General features: G+C 41.5%; 1 protein-coding gene across 3 annotated transcripts; it reads left to right on the top strand.

Moving 5' to 3' along the window:
* Positions 1-1,548: 1,548 nt before the first annotated feature.
* Positions 1,549-21,485, top strand: nfatc4 (nuclear factor of activated T cells 4). Of its 3 annotated transcripts, none has more exons than XM_023965389.1 (13): positions 1,549-2,457; positions 7,585-7,751; positions 9,744-10,256; positions 10,351-10,526; positions 11,683-11,845; positions 12,056-12,156; positions 14,114-14,215; positions 14,912-15,099; positions 15,193-15,327; positions 17,637-17,692; positions 17,817-17,943; positions 19,529-20,224; positions 21,199-21,485. In XM_023965389.1, exons 1-13 carry the CDS (start codon positions 2,262-2,264, stop codon positions 21,267-21,269), a joined length of 2,691 nt encoding a protein of 896 aa, XP_023821157.1. In that variant the 5' UTR covers positions 1,549-2,261; the 3' UTR covers positions 21,270-21,485. The 3 variants fall into 3 exon arrangements, with proteins under 3 accessions (XP_023821157.1, XP_023821156.1, XP_023821158.1); XM_023965388.1 differs by having other exon boundaries at positions 1,550-2,457; positions 15,193-15,333; XM_023965390.1 differs by lacking the exon at positions 1,549-2,457 and adding an exon at positions 2,859-2,967 and having other exon boundaries at positions 15,193-15,333.
* Positions 21,486-21,952: the final 467 nt, after the last annotated feature.

The following is a 21,952-nucleotide window of genomic DNA, read 5'->3' as shown; positions in this document are numbered from 1 at the left end:
ATAAACTCTGTTTTTATCATTTTGTAAAAGCGGAGAAGTACATGGTGATTTCTACTCAGCTTTCTTATTTTTGGAAATCCAGTTTTAATGAGCTGGAACCCCAATTTATGTCAAATATGTGAAATACTTCAAATCTTTGGAGTTATTTTTGTGCCATTTTTTCAAAGGCAATACTCATTGCTTTTTTGTGTTCTCAAAAAATTATTTTGCTCTCAAAACAGAAAAATGCACTTGAAACTCAAAAATACATGCAAACACAACAAAACAATTTTCACTCAAGAGAAATTCTCTCTTCTCTGCACTTGAAACATAGCAGGGCGACGCGATGCAAACCAGCCAATCACAGACATGGACTTGAAGGTTGATGCTGATAGTGATTGGTCATAAATTCTTCCAATCATCTCGTGGACTGGATCAGGTTTGGAAATATGGTTTAAAAAAGAAGATTTACGCTCCAAACAGTGAGTCCTGCACTTGGCATAATAGCACAAAAATCTCTCCACAGAAATCGATCCAACGGTGCAGGGCCCTGAGTCTAAATCCTATGAACATTTTTTTTAATGGAATCATGAATACACTTTTCCTTGATATTCACATTTGTTGGGAAAGATTTTATATATCATGATGCTGTGCAGAAGTCCTCTCAGAGTCTTTCTAATTTCTGGTCAGAATTTGTAAAACGCTGTATGGGAAGATCAGCTACTAGCTGACATTCAAACAGATATTTTCAAATGGTTAAAACTAAAAATATTTAGAAATCTTGAGGCAAAATCCCCAAACTGTGAGGCACTTCCTTTCTGCAGCTGCCATTGATTTATTTACCCCGTAAATGCAGATGATCTGTCACTTTGTCTAAACGACTGAATGTAATTGAACAAATTCAAAAGCAAACTTTATCCGAACAGAACCACCAACCAGTCCTCTCTTTGGCCGTCCTTACATTATTTTTCTTAGGAAGAAGGAGTTTCCACTGTCAAATGTTAATGCCTTTGTATACTTTTGGGATTCCGCGTTGGTGGTAGTTTACAGAGCCTAACAAATCCCCCCGAGGGCTTTAGAAATTCTTGCCTTGTTGGTAGCACTTTTCCCCTCTCACTAATCACACTGCAACATCATGAGATCCGTCCAGGATCCAAAGGCCTGCCCACACAAGCCCAAGAGGATGACAGACAGCGGGACAGGCCCCCATGCAGTTACACACCAGTATACCAGGCCCCTGATAATTGTGAGAACCAGAGGAGGAAGGAGGACAGAAAAGAGGGGAGGGGGCGCAGGGTGAGTGTGTTTATTTAAGTTTTTCATCTCCTGACTCAGACAGAGAGCAGACTGCAGAGGATAATGAGAAACAGATCTTTGGTTGAGAGGAAGAAGAGGGAGGGGAGAAGAGAGGATTGAGGGAAGGGGAGGGCAAAAAGAAGGGGCAAAGAGGGGAGAATGACAGCCCAAAAAAAAGGCGGACAGGAAATAGACCAAGTTATGTTCACTAAGTGGCAGTCCCATTGCCTTCATGGTGGTCGGTCTGAAAGTTTGAGACAGGAGAAGTTCAGAGGTGGAACAAAAATTCCACTGCTTCAAACTTTGAATCAAGCAGACATGAAGATCCTCTTAGTGCTGAAAAACTTCAGAAAAGTCGTATTGGGATGATCCAAAACAAACAAGAACTGAGCCACATTTGCCTGCTGCATTAATGGATGTGAATGTGGCTTTTAAAGGAACTTTTGGAGTGAGCCTGGAGGGGGCCGAGGAGATGGAGGCTGGAGGTTGGGCAGGGGGGATTCTTGACTGACGCGTTTACGGTCCTATGGGGAAGGAATAACCGACCAACCGGCGATGGGAAACCCACCCATGGGCAATTAAGGGTAAAGGACGAGAAAAATATTTGATAAACTTTCCCCCCTTCTCCCTGTCGTGAGCCGGGCAGAAAAAGCAGAAGGAGCTATGCAGAAACCCAAGGAACTAGAGCGGGAGGTCCAGCCTTTTTGGAGCTTTTGGAGCTGCTTTGTGCGTTTCTCCTGCGCAAAGATTTGATCTGGACCGCTATAAATCAGGTTAAGCAAGAAGAAACGGCAGAAAAAGAGGAATTTATCTGCTTCAGTTGGGAATACAAAGAAAGAAGGAGAACAAAAGTTTGGGCAAACTTTACTTCAAGTTGAATTTTTCTGTTTTTAGCGCACCGAGGACGCAACCATCGCTGCGTCCGCCTGTAAAGGAGATCAGGTTGGATTGCTTTTTCTGAGTCCCGCTCGCGCTGCCGGGGGGCGATGGGGGCCGCGCCGGGCTCGGGATGGGAGGAAGGCGAGTTTGAGTTCAAGCTGGTCTTTGAGGAGGATCCGCCGCAGCGGCGCAGCCAGGGGTCATCTCCTGCGCGCGCAGCCGCACCGGAGAGCGCCGCTGCCGGCGAAGAAAGTGACACCGCGCTGCTGCATTTGGACTCGTCCAGCAGCAACAACAGTCTGGGTCAGTCCAGATTTTAAAAACGTGGATACACTTTGTAGTAGTGACCCTCCAGGTCACCCGGGAAGCTTTGCGTGCGAGCTGCGCGTTTGTGTTTAAGTGTTTGCGTGCCTGTTTCCGTATTTGAATTTTGATTGTGTGTTTGTTCTCAGTGTGGTATGCATCTGCGAGCATTTCTCACTGTATTCTTGTTTGCACGTGTGCGCTCGGGCATGCGTGCGTGCAGCCGCAGACTCAATGTGTTTCTAATCAGCTGTGCGTGTGAGCAAAGCTAACAGCTGCCATCTGGGAAGGAACCCCAGCTTTGCGCACTGAACGCATCACCAAAAACACGCCCCCGTCCCTCATTTCTGACCCTCACAGACGCGCACCTATTCCACTCTGCAGTTTTGGTTGCGCATGCTGGTATTGCACATACTATGCTGGCTTTCATGATCACGAAAGCCTCACTGCGTGAGAAGAAGACTTCATTTCAGATAAGAAACATTTCCGTGTTTCTAAACATCATAGCAGGTGGTCTTTGGTGACATTTCAGATTTCTGTCTCCAGCTGTCCAAACTTTATCCATCTGCATCACGTGCTGTGTTGGACGCACGAGGGGAACTTTCCCCAAACTCCTTAACAATAGAGAAACTTCTTGTTTTGTTCAGAGGGTTGCTCCGTTTCTATTTTTATCTAATCATTTTTTTAATGTTCCTTCAGTTTTTAACAGGTATGAAAAAAGTTGACATCCTTTTTTCTTTTTAAAGTTTCAGGAGAAGAGCATCAATGAAAACCATTTTAATGAAACAGGGATTTCACATCGTACATGAAAGTCAAAATGTTGGCATCTTCTACTTCCGAGATCTTTTACACAGTAAATACTTAAATACTGAATACTTATTCAAAATCAGTATTTAATGTTCTAGAAGTCCATGTGCTTCGTTTTTTTTAATGTATTCTGCATTTAAGAAAGGTTATGGGTTATTTATTAAGTCTGTTGCCATGACAACACTTTTGATTATGTAGTTCTGGAGGAGTAAAAATCTTTAAAGTTCTCTTGAAATAAGAAAAAAGTGTTAATGTTAGATTTATTTAAGTTAACAAACTTTCATGACAGAATTCATTTTTCGAAAGGGGTTCCTTATTTCACTTTTAAGCTGTTGCTATGGTAACATTAAAGGGCCTATACCATGCTATTCTTAAGCTTTTTATAGTAAATAATATCCACGTACATGATAATACCTTTGGCACACAAAACACATTTGATTTAAATTAAATATGAGTTATTTTCATGGTTTTTTCCTTCATGGAAGTAAGATGACTCAATCTCTGAGGCTCCGCCTTTAGCTCCTTGTGGGTCACGCCCATTTCATGACGTCATCCTAGAGCCGGCCTTAGCAGCATGTGTGTGTTTCACTCACAAAAACAAACAACATCCAAACTTTTGCGAAGATGGATGAACATATTGTGTATAGAAAACGAAAGCGTTTCTGTCGATCTCTGCTAGCTCCACTGAGAAAGTGGGTGTTAGCTTGGGGGCGGTGCTTGCAGCATAGTCTCTTCCTGGAAGGGGCTGTTCCTCACTTGATGTCACAATGTGACCCCCTCCTTTTTGTGGGTTGGGAGGGGCTGGTGCTCAGAGAATTGGGTTTTAAAGGAAAGCTCAGGAGTGCGTGAATGGATCAAAATGCCACTTTGGGGTTGTTTTTGGTGATGAATGAACATTATAATACATTTAAAAGCTAAAAAAAAAACATTATTCTGAATGGCATAGGCCCTTTAAAAACACAAGGATGATTGGAGAGTTTCAAATTTTATCGTTACAATAATTGACAACAGTCAAAATCCAGACAGAGATGTGGTCAAATCTGCAATGAACAAAGTTGGCTCAGAAGTTAGACAGCTAGGTTTGCAAAGGAAACAAAGGTAGAATCTGTCTAAGTCTTTGTTTCATTGGCAGTTCGTTAACTTATTATTAATGCACAATTTTAAACAAGCAAGAGGCCCTATTTATCAATAAAATAGGGCGGCCGTGGTGCAGCGGTAGGGCAGTCGACCCATGATCGTAAGATTGCAGGTTCGATTCCCGCCTTGCACGCCCATGAGTCAAAGTGTCCTTGGGCAAGACACTGAACCCCACCTTGCCTCTGGTGGTAGGCGGGCGCCTGTGTTTGTCAGCGGAGCCGCCACCAGTGTGTGAATGTGTGAGTGAATGTGTGTGTGACTGGGTGAATGGGTCTGTGACTGTAAAGCGCTTTGTCCTTGTAGGAAGAAAGGCGCTAAATAAGTATATGCCATTTACCATAAAATGAACTTGTAATCACTAAACTCATTCTATGTCAGGTTTATCTTTTGTGGGGCTCAGGCAGAGCTGGCGCTGCACCTTTTTCCTTCGATTCTGAGGTCAGTTCAGGACATTTGTTGGATTCTGGATTAGCTTTTTATTGTGTTCAATAAGTGTTTGGTAAGCGTTCAGGGCTCATAAAGTCCTCTGCTCACACACACTTCTACATAGTTGTTTAATGCAAAAAAAAAGACATAAAAAAGTGAAGTCTTGGTGGAGTTGGTTCAGCTCTGCTGCTTTAATCACTTGGAAATATTTTTTTTTGCCAGGAAACAGTTGAGGAGATTTTTTACCCCCACTCGTAATTTGTTAGCGGTTTGTGTTGTGCGTCGGCGTTGCCCCAAAAGTTTGCGTGCATGGTTTCACTGCTACTGCAGAGCGACAGAGATCGGATGAAACCTCTGTTGTTGCAGAGGAACTTCTGTTTGGCTTGGTGTGGAAGCGTGCTGGCAGCACAGGGGAAATGCTGTGGTCTGGTTGGGTTGTGTCCTGAGGTTTCTGGGTAAAGTTAAGAACTTTGTGTTGTAAAAAACACTTCTTTGTAGCCATAAATATTGGCATCTCAGTGTGTGTTTCTTACTGTGATGAGGTTTGGGTCTCCAAGATCTGGTTGTGATTTTTATTCAAAACTTGACAGCGGACTCAGAGAAGATAAATAAGGACAAATGAGTGGAAATAGTCAGAGTTGGTCTTGCATGGAGTTCGCATGTGTTTTAATAAAAATTAGACTTTTTTTCCCTTTTCCACTGGTTTTTGTTTCATTTCTTGTTGAAAGTTGACGTTGTTGAATACTTTAAATGTAGAACTGAAACTTTTCTAAAAACAGTATTTTTGTGTTTTCTCTGTTTGCTCCTCTGGTTTCTTCCGGGTGTTAATGACACAACATGAGGACTGACAGTTACATTTCTATTGTGCCGCTGAGCGCGTGGATTCCTCCTGCATACACGTGTTAAAGCCTATGTAGACGGAGGTTGGCACATTTTGTACAAACAAAATAGATCTTTGTGAATGAGACTAGTTGTTTGAAGCTTTATTTTTATTTGCACAGCCCTCTGAGTGCGCAGTTCTTTTCAAGGACTCCTTATTGTGCTTGACACCTGGAGGCTTTTCAGTACAACCAAAGGTCAATCTGAGCAGCTTCACTGTAGGAGCTCACACTTTGGGCATTGTCCTTCTTGAACCAACCCCATGGATTTACCAACAGGTCACCTTTGCCCTTTGGATCTAAAGAATAATTTACATGTGCTGTTTGCTTCTGGCAGTATTGTGGTCTTGTAATCGTTGTTCTAGCTTAGCGAATGAGCTGAGAAACTCAGAGATGATGGCAGGTGTTGTTCAACCATTGTTCTGCTGCATAGTCAAAGTGTTTCTGGCGTTAAAGACCCACTCAGATGAAAATGTTGTTTTTAACATGTGCTTGTGGTATTTTTCTGATGATGGCGGACAAAAAAAAAAAGCCTATAACTGAATTTCTAAATATTTTATGATTTCCAACTGTTTTGAAACAGGAGCAGACAAACATGCTGTTGAAAAAAGAAGCTTGTAGCATCTTTGTGAATGAGAAAATGTTCTCAAATGATCACCTTGATGAAATGATGGTGAAATGAAGCTACAATCGGTGGGCCAGGAGCTCCCTGCTCCGCTCTATTCTGATGTGGACAAACAGATCCATGTACGTCTTTTTTTTCATCGTCTGAGCTGGTATCTGCCTCAAAACTGTAAGAAATCATCGGAGAAATTCTTGAAGAACAGGTTAAAAACACCAAAACCACCATTTTCATTGGATAAAAAAAAAACAGCACTTTGTTTGACTTTATCGTTTTGTTACATTACAATTAGTTATTGAACAGAAGTACTTGGTGGTTAGTGCTGTTTCTTCTCTTTCCTCCCACTTTTAAAACATCTGCGTTATCAGTTGCTCAATTAATTACCTCCTAGGAGTGAGCGTGATTGCTTATGTATATGACCCTTTGACCTGTCCGGGGTGTTCTATGCCTGCTTTATCAGGGACCTTTGCATGTAAAACCACGTCTAACAGGGATGAAGCGTGCTAAGTCACTGATGGACACAAGTCATAAAGAAAAACTTTACATTTTTACTTCCTAATCGTGACTTTTTAACAGTGTATTCGATCAGTAACAGCTAAAATCAGGTGTCAGTGGCTAAATCCCTCTCATTTTCGACAGTAATGCAATCTTCTGAAAACCAGATTTTGTTTTAGTTTTTTCCTTTAAGTAAAGGGAAAAAAGGACACGTTAACCTGCAAAAATGAGCTCTCTTTGCTGATCTCCAGATTACAGCATTGAAACAAATAATCTAACCACAGCGTGTTGGCTTTCTTACAAAAAAGGTTCAGAATGTTACTTTTCCATATGGTAACAATTATTCTAAATCAAGGAAAACTAATGGGAAACAAATGAAAAAGGCAAGATCATGCTAAAAAAATGAATTTTTTTGACCAGGAATTCTGTTTACAATATTTTGATCACCATTTAATGAACTCTTCTCATGCTATTTGAGGGAAAGAAACCCACCAGGTTCCCTGTGCTTTCATCCAGCGGTTATGAAAACACAATTTGGAAGTCACAAACACCCACAACATGTGATGTAAAAGGACTCAGAAAAGAGAGATTTTTCCAGTAGCTCTGGTGAGCTTTTGGAATTTACATTCCACTTCCTGTGGAAGTGTGTATTATACAATGAAAATGAACAAAAGAGAACTTTTTTGGGGTGTTATTTATTTAACAGGAAACATACAGAATGTTCTCTAGCTCACCCACAAACATATGTGTGTTTTTTTCCAGTTAGAGACAACCACCTTGCTGCCTCTCATGCTGGACAGTCAATCAACATTCCCAGCCCACCCCTCTCATCCAGTCAGCGGGCGGGGATGCATTCCCCCCCTCCACGACGGGCCCCCATCAGAGAATTCAGTGGGACCTATGAGAGCCTGCCGGCACGCTCTGTGAAGGTAAGATGAGCATTTAGCAAAACCCGCCTGCTAAATTCCTATTTTTATTACCTGCACATAATGTGTGAGTTGCATTGAGAGTTTGAATGAGTTGCTCCTTGTTTGGTTGTTCTTAAGAAAGTAAGAAATTTTTTTTAGCCCATTGACAGATTTTTTTTGCCAATTTAAAGAATTTTTTGTTTATTTCTAGGGGCCCTGTTTTTGTAGTGTGGCTGTAATATAGTAAAATCACCTTTTATTGCAAGTTTCCTCCTGATATTGTTTAATTTTAAACAATTAATTTTGAGCAACGTTCTAACCATTTGTGTAAAATGAGAGGACGATACTTCTGTTTCTGCTCAAACTACAAATTCTATTTAGCTCGAAATATATTTATCTAAAAAAAAACTGCTTTTGTTTTTGTAGAAAAAAACAACAGCACAGAAGCCGTGAACGGCTTACTTTTCTTTTTTTTTGTGGTCATTTTCTCTTAAAAACAACATCTACTATCACGTTATCATGAGAGGGATAACGAGATAAAAGATGTCGTTTTTATAAGATAAGTTTTGTTATGTTGTGATAACAAAATATATACTTTTTTCATTTTACTATAATCTTCAACAAAACAAAGCAGGTTGTCATAGAAAATGTCAAACTCTAGAAGAACGGATCAATTCATAATTTGATTACTTTGGTTGTGGGATAATTTAGGCGGAGACTGTGCTGATGTTGTTGGTCATAAGCAACGTCCAAATCAGTCATCGTCATTTGAGGAGAATGTTGGCTCGGATGCAGCTGCGCAGGCGGCTGCAGTTCAGCGATCCATGCAGTCTGTTAGTCTGTTGTTTATCTCTTTATCTCTGATCCAGCTACGTCAATATGGAGCAATTTCTCACTGCATTAAGTGAAAGGGTCGTTCCTGAGCAGAATCTACAAGCAGATATGTGGTGATCACCGATGAAAATCCAATTTTCAGCCAACCATCTCAAGGTCTCATTATCATAAGAAAAAACATGTTTTTTCATACAAAAAAGCAAGTTCGGCTGTTCACAAAACGTAGGGATTTGAAATAACTTCTTGACATTTTCCCTGAGTCTTCCAGCTTGATGTTCCTAAATAGATCATCTATTAAAGTCTCACATAGATTCTAAGTGTGTAAAACATGTCATCACTGATGGTGGGGATCTTGCTAAAACCTTTTGTATATGTGAATTCTGGGGCATAACATTTTTCACATTCAGTCTAAATATTAATCACATTTGCCATACTAAAGGAAAAACCCCAAATGAAGAGTGTAAGCATGTAGGCTCACTGACATTTTTTAGATCAGACTTAATGAAAAGGTTTCACGTTAACTTGAATGGTTCTTCATTTGGACTATTTTTAGGTCCAAGATGCTTGTCATCATCCAATGAATGACCTTGAGCAAAACTAAAAGCATTGGAGCAAACAGATCATTCTAATTATAAATGGACTCCAACCCCCATAATTCCAGTGAAGCTGCTCCTTCCTTCTCTGCGTTTAACATCTAAACCCATTTTTAGAGGCTGCTTGGTTAGCACACAGTTAATTAGGAACTACTCCAATTGTTTTCCTTAAGACTCTTTGGAGACCAAAAAACAGAGTTTAACAAGCAAAAACACACACATCCTGCTTCCAGGTCAAAACGATGAGATATCCCATCCAAACCATTGAGGAAGAAGAGGGGAATGAAAATGAACCTTCAGGGAATTTGGAGCTTGTTTGAGATCCGTACAGAGTTGTCAGCCACTTCCTTTCTTATTTGTGTAAATGCAACTTCTTCTGAAACTCTGCCTTGTGTTAGTGGTAGATGTTTGATGCTGTAAACTTCACAGTGAGTGAGTTTTATTGCTCACGTGGAAAGGACTGTTGGCTTGACAAACTCCGGGATGCTTTTCAATGCTGACTTGGTGAGATTGCGTTGTTGTGGTTAAAAAACAGAAGCTGGCTGTTTTTAGGAGGTTCTGTTGAAAGCTCCCATCCTCCCTCCAGGTATCTGAGTCTCGAGTGGTTGAGTGTCCCAGCATTCAAATCACCACCATTTCACCTGAAGATGAACCTGCACCCACAATTCCCAGATACTGGGACATGGGCAACAGTGGAGTGTGGGACAGAGAGCGCCTCTACCTCCCCCTGCTGGACCCCTTCACCTACCGGGACAGATGCCCGGGCTCCCTCAGCCCCAGTCCTGCCTCCAGTCCCTCCTCCAGAGGATGGCTTAGCCCTGCCTCCAGCTGCGACTCCCTGCTGGTGGAGGACGAGGAGCTTAATGAGACCACCATCAGTTTCGGGTTGTCTCCATCTACCAGGCCTACGTCACCTGGGGGGAAGAAACGAAGAAACTCTCCGCTGGCTTCTCCTTGCACGTCACGGAGAGGAAGTTACTCTGAGGAACTGCAGGGGTGCAATCTGGAGGGTGGAGACCTCACCTCTCACTCACAAGGTCCAACCACCAGCTGTGAACTGAGCATCCCTCAGAAAACCAGGAAGAAGTCCCTGGAACAGGTGAGATGGGAGTTTTTCAAGCAATATTGATCCATTCTATTGATACTGGCAAGATAATTACAAGATTGTTCTTTCTTTTTTTTTTAAATTCCAGTTGTCCCCGAGGGAGGTGGATAAAGAGCAGGCTCCAGGCCACAGCTCGCCCGGCCCCCTGCCAGAGACCCAGCAGACCAGGAGAGAGCCTCTTTCTCTGGGCATGGATTACCTCTCTGTGCCCCCTGCCCTGGCCTGGGGCAGAACCAGAGCCAGTGCTCACAGCCCCCTGTTCAGGCAAGAGAAAAAAAAACTATTTTTAAGATTAAAAGCAGAAAAAATCCACCTTATTAGAAGCTCGACCTAAAGTAGACCAGAAAACTCTAAAACATATTCAAACATTTATGACAACAAGTGCTTATTTTGAGGAAACTCCAACTTTTAAAGTGTATATGGAAATGCAAAAAATATGTTTTTTTGAGACAAAGGAGCCACCAAGAGCGTGGATGATTGTAGAATCCAGCGGTCCACTTCTGCTATTTTCTGCTCAACTTTGTGGTTTGGAAGAAAAGAGTCAGACCCTTCAAAACCAACCAAAAGAAGACATTTTTAATATAACTTTTCCCTTACATTTGTAGTAAGATATGTGCACCATGGGACCACCATTACAGGAAAATAATCAGTAAAAATGGGTTCAAACTGAACTTTACACAAATGGGTTTGTTTCAGTGAAGTTTTTCTTTTCCACTTTTGGGGAAAACAGTTCAGATTTAAGAAACTGCATCTTCACTGTCTAACCTTAGTGGCAGAGAAAGAATGCTACTACAATGACTAGATCTGAGCTGAAATCAGAACATGAACCCAAAACAATGTCCATGTGTGAGGACAGAAAAATGACCCAAAAGACACTCCCTCTGAAAACCAAAGGCTCAGACTTGAAATTGTTTAGACTTTCTGAGTCCATAGTTTGGACTCCAACAAACACTACATTGAAGACGTTTATATTGTTAGAGGAACAAAAGTTTTTTTTAAATTCTTTTAAAGGAGCATCTGAAGTGTAAAAAGTTCACTTCAAACAGAGGATGGACCATAGATCTAACAATAGGAGCTTTTTTTTGGGTTTGTTATGACTCCAATAGATGTCAAGGACAAAAATTCAATGCTAGAATCAGGCACAAATGCTTATCTTTTACATTGTTCTTCAAAGTTTAAAAACTCGCTGTAAAGCTGAAGGAAGAGCGCTGCAGCTTCACTTCCAGCTAGGAATATTTCATTGTTTTGCATCTTGTAGATTTATTTTTTTGTTGCTTCTTCGTCACACATATGCCAGCACTCGGTTCATTATTTTTTGCATTGCTTTTGCAAACCTGCTTTCATATCAAATGTCAAATCAAATGTTTTGACAGATTTGTTCAAAGATGTTGCAGCTATAACCCAGTTCATCTCTGCACAGGTCCAACGCCCTTCCTCCTCTTGACTGGCCTCTCCCGTCCCAGTTTGATCAGTACGAGCTCCGGATCGAGGTGCAGCCGCGCCCCCACCACCGAGCTCACTATGAGACAGAGGGCAGCAGAGGGGCGGTCAAAGCGTCACCAACGGGACATCCTGTTGTGAAGGTCAGACAGAGATGATAAAAGACTGATGATGACAGGTGCTTTTGAAGTTGAGCCAAAGGTAATATTTTTCAGATTTAGGTGGAACTTTAGATGAACTGACATTTCAGAGGTTGTGCTCATGGTTTGGAAGCAGAGTCACATGTCGTGTCCCCGTGCTGTTGGCCTCCTCGCAGTTTGATTCCTGTCCTCTCTGTGTGTCTCTCTGCACAGCTGTGTGGATACACAGAGAGGAAGCCGCTCTCGCTGCAGGTTTTCGTTGGAACAGCTGACGACCGCTCCATCAGGCCACATCCATTCTATCAGATACACAGGTACGATTGCCATCATGTTTCTTTCTTTAATCTTCAGGCATCTTTTCATGTGGAAGGTAACCAAAAAACACTTGGATGGCTTCCTAAATGAAGTGCAACCTTCATTTAGGTTGTGTCCCATTTGAATGCTGGGACACAACCTCTCCTCTGATGCCTTGACTTTTCCTGCAGAAAATGTTTTACACTGGTTCTTTTTGTGCAGCCTTTTGATATTATGATAGCAATGTTTTTAAATGTATTTTAAACTAATTTCTTGACTTATTTTAACATCTAGACCCTAATTTATGTAAATCCTGCTCAGATTCCTTTAACTTTAAGACAACAAGCAGTTATGCTATGGAGAGGGACATTAACTAGAGACAGCATGAAGCTGCAATCTAGCCGCCCTCAGCAATGCACGTTCAAGCAGCCATTCCCAAATCCAAGGTTATGGATGGCGTCCCTTCATGGAAGTGCCAACCGATAGAAAATTTAACATTTGCTGCTGATAAGGGGTTTCCAAAATCCTTCCAGAATGTAATCTTCACCAAAAAAAAAAGTAAGAAAGAAAAACTCATAGCTCAAACAGTGATACTAAAATAGCTTAGAAATTTTATTGGAAGACCCAAAATAATCTGCAAGAAAAGGCACAAAACTGTGGAAGTTTAAGAGAAAGTTTTAGAGATCAACGTTAATTTAGGAGGATTATCTGTTCATGTTTTAAAATGCAGCAGGCATTCAGCGGAAAGTCTAAAGCCAATCGGAGAACAATCCAAGCCAAGTGATCATTATCACTTTCTTGTTGTCACATCCACACGCTGTCGGGGTCTTTTGTCTTCCTGAACGATTCAGGGCAAAAACAAAAAAGAAACAATAGAAACGTGTTTTTGTAGATATTTGAAACAATAAAATCTTTAGTGACTGATGAAATATTCCATCCATCCTTCCATCCATAAATCCAGTGATTCATTTCTACTCATGTAGGGGCTGCTGTCTATGCAGAGATGCTCAAACCTCTTCCACCAGTTCTGTTGAAGAAACTCCAGGGTACTTCCAGGTCATTCCAGAGACTATGTCCTCACCTGGGTCTCATCCTGGCAGGACATGCTTGGGGTTTGTCTCCAAGGAGACATCCTGGTTGCAATTGATCCCAAATGCCCGAGCCACGTCAATGGCTTCTCTTGATGTGGAGGAGCAGTGGCTGTACTCTGAGCTCCTCATTTTATGGAAAAGGCACTGGCCAGCATCCCTGTGGAGGAAACTCATTTCAGCTTCTTGCTCTCTCATCTCGGTTCAGTCATGACCCAAAGCTCATGAACACAGATGAGGGTAAGAACTAACCAACAAATCCAGGCCTTTTGGTTGAACTCTTTCTTAAATGCAACGGTTTCATACGGCACCTGCATTACTGCTGCTGCTACACCTAACCCCCTGTCCATCTATCCCTCACTCTTGAGCAACACCTCAAAGATTCTTGGGACAGGAGCTCTCCAACAACCTGGAGAGGGAAAACCATCACAGTCCCCAAACCAGACGCCCCCCGGGTCCAGACTGCACCTACGATTTCTGTCCCTAACAAATATAAACAGCAACATCCCTGCTGGAGTCTAATGTGTAATACACAAACACAAAGTCGATCTCTGACCTCCTGCTTTGGGTGTCTTGGTCCACGTGGACGAATGGAGACCCTTTTTCTCATTCATGGTGTTCATGACAAGAACAGAAGTTCCATTATAAAACAGCAGTTTTGATTAGAGATGCCATATCTGGGATCACATCCTTTCAGGTGTCCCTGTCACAGCACACACACGAGTTCTGACGTCTCCCAGCAGAACAATGGAGTGGAGCACTTTCTATTGCTCCTTCTAGACAATCCAAGAAGACGGAGCACTGTGAGCTGATGGAATCCATTGATACCGAAGTGTAAGACTGAGCTGGATTCAGCTTCCTTGAACTTCAGGTGTTTCTCTGCCTGCAGGGTGACGGGAAAAATGGTCGGCACTGCAAGTCACGAGAGCATCCAGGCGGGGACCAAACTGCTGGACATCCCGCTCAGTCCTGAGAACAACATGACTGCACTGTGAGTGAAGAAACAAGAGCAAACATCTGAGGAACCTGCATCCATCAGAACAAACGTCTTCTCCTTTTAAAACTGTCGTCATTTACTCAAATATTAAAGTTAATTCTAGTGTCTGTAATTGCACTGACTTGGTTTTCTTCTTTCTGCTAAAACTCATTTAGCAACTGAGTTTTAGCAAATTCATTTTACAGTTTAGATGGTTTAGTTTTTAAATCAAAACCTGACTTTTTTACCTTTCTCAACCACCAATCACTGCTTAACTCCCCAAAATGATTTAGAAAAATAGTTTTCCAGAAACTTTTTCCTATAGTTTCTCGTTTTTAAGTAAATGACTCCTACATTCGAACCAACTTTAAAGCAAAAAGACCTTTTCTTCCTGATGTGAACATGTTCTTTTGATGTTTGCAGTGATAAACAAGAATTTCAATGAAATCTGAAACTATTGTTGAGCTGTGCACCTGGTTTTCACAGAACAAATGGTTCTGAGTAGCTGCTCCTGTTCCCTGAATCAAGGCTTTTTATTTGAACATTTTACCAAGTAAAAATCAAAATAGAACAATTTCTTATAATAAGGTGCTTTTTCACTAGATTGAACGACAAGTATCGGATGGATGACAAAACAAACATTTTGCAACAATCCACAGAAGAGAAAGTTGCTTCATGAACTCTCAGAATAAATGAATGTGTGTGTGCCAGGATTGACTGTGCCGGCATTCTCAAACTGAGAAACTCAGACATTGAGCTGAGGAAAGGAGAGACGGACGTCGGCAGGAAAAACACTCGTGTCCGTCTGGTCTTTCGTACCCATTTTCCTGTAGCGGCGCCTGTGGCCCCTGCTGGGCGACTGTTGGCCCTGCAGGTCGCCTCCTTGCCCATCGAATGCTGTGAGTGATCTTTGTTTACGGCAGATAGATGTGCTTTTTTAAACACTTTATTTAAAATCTTTTTTTGTAAATGTATATTTCCACACCCTGCAGCTCAGCGTTCCGCACAGGAGCTGCCCATCATTGAGTCGGTCAGTCTTACCGCCTGCTCTGTGGAGGGAGGGGAGGAGCTACTGCTGAGCGGTACCAACTTCCTGCCCATCTCCAGAGTCCTTTTCATGGAGAGAGGTACAGGTAAATGTGCACTCAAAGTCTGCATGTATGTAGCATATAACAGTGAGAAAAGCAAAACATTGCAGCTCCTTTTATTTGAAGGAAACGTAATTAATTCATGGTCATTATGGCGCTTCCCTTTGCGAGATGTTTGGCAATTTGAGACTTTCTGTTGGGTTCAAGCTTTTGTTGAGGAATTCCCCAAACAGGACAACCAGCCACGTTTAATGGTGAGATACATCTAAAGCAGGGGTCTCAAACTCGCGGCCCACGGGCTATTTGCGGCCCCCAAGATGATATTTTGCGGCCCGCGCCTCAATATGAAAGTTTAATGTTAATGCGGTCCGCCAGTCTGTGTGAATGACACCTTTTCAGTGTTCGCGGACCTGACAACCAACCAATCACAGTGGGGTAAATCACTCTTGGGGGCGGGACATTGACCGGGCTTGAAAGCAGGAAAACATTTAAGACAAGAAACCTGACAGCCCCCTCCCCGAACCACATTAAGGAGTTCCTTGCTTTCCTTTTTAGAACGTATTTATTCGCTCGTAATTTTTGTAAATCCATGCAGTGGTTGCTGAACTTGTTTCTGGGTCGCATGGAGCCAGAGGAGGGTTATGGTTAAGGTTAGGCGCGCGGCGGCGTTCAACCCCGACCTAACGGGTCTCTCCGCTACCGCAGGAGAGTCGGGTCGCTGCGGAGAAAAATGTCCCACACCTACATGCGTGACACCTAAGGGGGCTCTAAAATTAGACACGTGGGAGAAAACAACACGATTTAATCTGAGACACACTGAAAATACGTGTGAAAATGCAACGATAGACGTGTTTGAGATGAACCAGCGCCGCGCCTGGATCGTTGGGGAGACTAGGCGCGCGGGTGGGAATCTGCAGTGAGACTGAAGGAGGACAGGAACTTGGAGTTGTCCTTAAAATTCAATTTAGTTTCAATAGGCCTCTCCCCCTTAGTATGATCTGTTATTATATCTTTTATATTGATTTTAATGTTTTGTAACATATGTGGCCATTTTTTAATCAATAGGTATTTTAACTCAACTACAAAAACAGTCAGGACACATTTCCCACAATGTATTTTGTAGTCAATTTGCGGCTTGCAGTCATTACATTTCCAGCTGCGTTCGCTCAGGTTGGGGCCTTGCTGCTCCCGTCCCTTTCTCCTAATATTTTTGTGATGATTGACAGGTGATGATGGCGCAAAAGCAAAAACATCAGTCACACCAGGTGATCTGTTGCCGCGTTTCGTCCACCTGGGTGATCTCTAACACGCTTATTGTGCATCTTGGCTGCACATATTTAGTGTCACCAACATGAAAGTCCATCCGTTTTTTATAGAAAATTTGGGAGTGGATGACCGGCTGCTCTATAATAACCTGTAACCAGAGTTTAAATGTGCAAAAAGTCATAAGATAGAAAATCCAAAAATGGTTACTGAATTTTGTTTCTCCTTTACTGATTTGTGGTTTAAAGAGTAAACTTAAAAAAAAAAAAATTCAACACGGACTCAGAATTGGGAGCACATCCTCTCTGACGTCTCCACCTTCAATTTCAATAAGTCCAGTCCAGACTTAATGAAAATCATCTTCATCCACACTGAGGGTCTCAGTTTGGGAGGAAGTGCTGCCAAGTGTCCATCAGTGAGAAGAAGACAAGAGAAGCCGTGTTCAGAAGAACCATTGATGGATTTACAGAACTGTAGAATTTAAGTCTTCTTTAGTGTTTAATAGTTAGAATTCAACAGTGTTAACTGAACTGTGTTAATAAGGATGTTTAAATGAGAAAACAGCAGATATAGAAGAATAAATAAACAGAAATGTATTACTGATTTATTTACTTGTTGATTTTTTTAACATATTTTATTTGAATGAGAGTTTTATAAGTAAATTTTGTGCAGAAAACAGTTAATAATAGAGTATAGTAATGGTATAGTACATGTTCCATACAAATTTATTGGCTCTCAGACACTCACTAGTTGCGTGTGTGTGTGTTGAAGTTGCGGCCCTCCCTCAGCTAGACCCTGCCATCAGTGGCCCCCAGGTAAATTGAGTTTGAGACCCCTGATCTAGATTACTGTTTATTTAATGAAACGAGCCTCATCCGAGCTACTTTCATCATGCAAAATTGAGCAAAATGCAGATGTTTTTGGGAGGAAATAGCTCCACACAGTAATCAGCAAAAACAGAGATGGCAAATGAAAGGTCTTCACTTTTCTTCGGACTGAAAGTGAGCATGTGCTCTCAATACGAAGAGAAATGAATTTAAAATAATTGGAACTTGACATTGATGTAACTCTGTCTCCATTATCAGATGGTAAATTACAGTGGGAGGAGGAGGCCTACATTGACCGGGACAACAGTAATGAGGTGATCCTGAAGTACATTCAGCAGTCATACTTGTTGACCCCCCATCACCATCACCACTACAAACACACACACACACACACACTCTAACCATGCAGTATTTCTTTGAACTCCTTTGCCGTTTCAGAGTCTTTTGTGTGTGCGGGTTCCAGCATACAGCGACCTCTCTGTCAGTCGGCCTGTATCCGTCAATCTGTACGTTTCCAACGGCAAGAGGAAGCGCAGCAGCACTCACTGCTTCAAGTATTTGCCCGGTGAGTCAACAGTCCCACCATTTTGATTTGATTTGGTTTATTTCAAGCAATCAAAGCAAGAAAAAAGCACACAAAATACAATCATCAGTTATACATTCATAAAGACGTATCAAACTTAGGATGATTAGACATTATATCAAATATTGCTTGAAAGGGGGTAAAAGGAAGCAACTTATATAACCCCTCCCCTGTTCTGCTGTAACCATTTTCATTACATAATTTATCATTTTCCGGTTCATAACTTTTTATCAGATATCTACGCCTTACCAACACAGCTTCAGATCATTGAGAATACTTAAGGATCAACAAATCACATGACAAAGATGAATTACTTAGTAATTATGTAAAATAGATATAACACTGTTTCAGAAATCTTCATAGATTTCATAGAAATGCATTTGGCCCACCAGCCGGACTTTGGACATGCCTGGTCTAAAGTTAACTCTGTGGATCAGAACATAATGACACTGAGGACTCAAACAGAGACACTAAGATACTGCTAAACCAAATCAATTTTAGTGGTAGTGCAAGCAGCGGTGCAGCTCTCCACGCAGTGAGTGAAGCCGCAACCTGTACGGAAACCAGACACAACAGATAAACTGTCAACAAAGCCACACTTGCAGTGGCTTTTATTCATCAGTCACTTCATATGGCATACTTACAAAAAAAAACAACAATAAAATTAACTCATTTCACCAACATCAATTTAAATGGAAATTATAGGTGTACACATTTATGTATTTTTTTATGTATTGATTTATCCATATTATCTTGTTTTATGAATTTACACAAGATTATTAATGATTTTCTTTCATTTACCTTATTTCAATGTTCTATTGCTTTTATCAGTATGTTCACATTTTTATTTTCCTTTTTGTTTCCGGTGCTTCCTCAGTTGGGTCCTCTCCCTCTGGGTCGGCTGCTGTTCAGCCACTCTAGAAGGGGACCTGCATCACCACTTAACTGTGGTGGAGGGGTCCCCCCCTGTGGTGGGGCTGGTCCCCCCCTGTGGTGGGGCTGGTCCCCCCCTGTGGTGGGGCTGGTCCCCCCCTGTGATGCTGCATTTGGCTGGCTATGCAGCTATTCACAGAGAGGGAGGTTCCAATCATTATCAGTTTTATTAATTTTCGTATTTGTTTTTATATTATTTATTTTGTTTTGTTTTAATGTAAAGCACTTTGTGTTATGTTTTTATAGGAAAAGTGCTATATAAATAAAGTTTGATTCGATTTTGTTATTGTTTTTTTTTAGTGTTTTTAAAAAAACATGTTTTTATAGAATTTCAAACAAATAAAACCTTTAAGGAAATCAAAGGAAATTCATGACCTTATATTTCATTTTTTGCTCTGTACTTAGTAAATGTTTTCATGTTTTGTCTTTGTGTTCTGATGCATGTGTTTGTTAAAAAAATCTGCCACAATTAAAATTTTAAATGATTTTCACAGAAAGACAAGTTTAACATGTTGTTACATAACTGTGTTTTTATTGAATATCTTTCTTGTTGATGTTTGTAAAAGTTGTTTTTAGCTTTTTACGTAGACAACTTGATAGTAAAATAGTGATGCTGTTATTTTTCTGCTCTCAGTTATGTTCAACGAAGAGGATCCTCTGCTGTCCCGCCCCTCCGCTCCGCCCCAGGAGGGGGGCACGTCCGGCTCTGTGGGGGCTCCACCCCGGATGGACCGGAGCCTCACTGATGAGGGAGCTCTCAGCTTCCATTTGCACCCATACCCCACCACCTACTCCCCCCCATGCCCCACCATGAGCTACAACGAGGAATACTGCTCCAAACCTGATGCTCTGGGAGAGGAACCGGGCGGGTCCAGGGGGGCCTTATCCGAGCGTCACCCCAGCTTTGAAAACCTGGAGCTGGGCTTCACCGATCTTCTCCCTCCCCTGTACCCCCGGGGCCCACAGCCCCCCTCCCCCTCCCCATGGCTGGACTCCCCTTACCTGTCCTCTTCGCCGTCCCCCTCCCACTCCTCTTCTCTCAGTCCTTTCCCAACGGGGAGTCCCATCTCGAACTCTCCCTTGCCCCCCGTTCCCTCCTCGCCTTATCCTCACTACCCTGCCTATACGCAGGAGGTGTGTCCCTCCCCTCCAATAAACCCCAACCCTTATCAGGACATCTGCCAAGTCCCATACTCCCACTTCGAGGGCTGGGACCCCCATGTAAGGGTGCTGGGAATGGGGCATGGGAGGGAGGGGGATGGCAAGATCCAGGAGTACCCCGAGGAGTTCAGCAGCTCCACCTCAATGCATCACCTAACCTTTGAAGAAGGTGAGACAGCTTTACAGACGGACATCCAGACATGTTTCAATGTGTCAGAAATGGAATATGTACTTTTATTTTATGTTTCACTTTTTCTATTCAGAACCTAAACATTTAAAAACACTTTTGTTTTTTTCAAAGGAAAAAATAGATTTTTTTCAGTTTATTCCATGTTCACCTTTAGTTTCAGGTAAAGAAGTACATTCTTTATGTGTAATCTATATGTACAGACAAGTGTAGGGAGACACAGTGAAACTTTGACCTCTCACGACTTCAAAAGGTGTTTTATCTGGACACATGCTCTTCATTTTTCCATTTATGCCACCAGAAAAATTTAATTTCTGACGAAAAATAAAAAAACACTAAAATTCACTGAGAATTAGTGCTGATAAATTGATCATCCACTCAACCCAAAAATGAAGAGAAAATACCTTTGCTTCAAGAAATAGCGTCTCATTTTCTGTCCTGCAGGAAAAAAAATCTTAGCAAGAAAGCTTTTGAAAGCAAAACAATCCTAGTTTAAGAAAACGTGTCTTAGTCACAATAATTTTTTCATTTAAGTAAGAAATGTTGAGAAGACTTTTTTTCTCACCCCATTGGCAAATTTTGTTTTGCTTTTTCTAAAGAAAATCTACCAATGTGGTTAGAATTTTGACTTATTTCTGAGGGGCCTGTTTTTGCAGTTTATATGAGGAAAATAAATCCAAAGGAAAAAACAATTCCATTAACAGGAATAATTGATAACTAATGCATTTAAACGAGCTTCCTTTTGCAGTCTTTATTTATTTTCCCTCTTTCTATTTGTACGTCCTGCTCTATTGTCAGTCTGTTTTTGTCTGATCAGGTCACCTGATACTCAGAGGTTTGAGTATCCGGATAAAGTTAGTATCTTAAGTATCACTAAGATTTTGAGTTTTTTGCTAAAAGACGCGTAAAAGATCTGCCTGAATTGTGTGAGTGTAATTTTTTCCTTTTCTCCACAGTGTCAGAGTTCATTGGGGAGGACATGCAGTCTTACCAGTGTGGCTCACACATCAACAGCCAGCCAAACTGAGCTCGGAGCAGCCCGTGACCTCTGACTGGCATCCAGCATCTTTTCAAATCGCTTTGATACCTTTGTATAAAGCTGCATCTCTGCAGTTCCGGGTAACTTTGACATGGGACTTTGCTTACCCGAAAACTTGATTCTGACCACAGATATCCATTTTATGAAGGGAATCTAATGTTTTTAAGATGCTTTTAATATAAATTATACAACAAATTGCTTGAACTGAGGTTGTCTTTTTGTTTCTATGCCTTCAGTCGATTAAAATGAAAATAAAAGAAAAGTTTGTGAGGCATTAACTATGTTTTCCACAGTGAGTTTAAAATCTACAAACAAAGTTTTGGCATTAAAACGTGCATTTCTTACTATAATGTGTCGGAAGTATCTTAAACTCAAAAAGTAGTTAGTAAATTCTAGAACAGGCAGATAACTTCTACATTTTTTCTATGTATAATTGCAAAAATAACATCAATTTGACGACTTTTAGAAAATCATTTTAAACTTTTCTTGAATTATCTACTTAAAAAGTACAGGCAACATTTAAATTCGAAATGAGCTCCGATCATGTAAGATCAAAAAAGGCAGAAGTGTGCAGGCTGTTGCTGTTGAGGCAGTTTGAACAGTTTGTCTGTCTGTGTCTGGGAGGAGCAGGACGCTCCAGAGGAACAGCAAGACCTGGATCAGAGAAACCA

Source organism: Oryzias latipes, chromosome 17 (assembly GCF_002234675.1).
Source record: "Oryzias latipes chromosome 17, ASM223467v1".
Taxonomy (NCBI): Eukaryota; Metazoa; Chordata; class Actinopteri; order Beloniformes; family Adrianichthyidae; genus Oryzias; species Oryzias latipes.
Note: the sequence above shows the minus strand (reverse complement) of the source record. Positions and strands in the feature narration are given on the sequence as shown.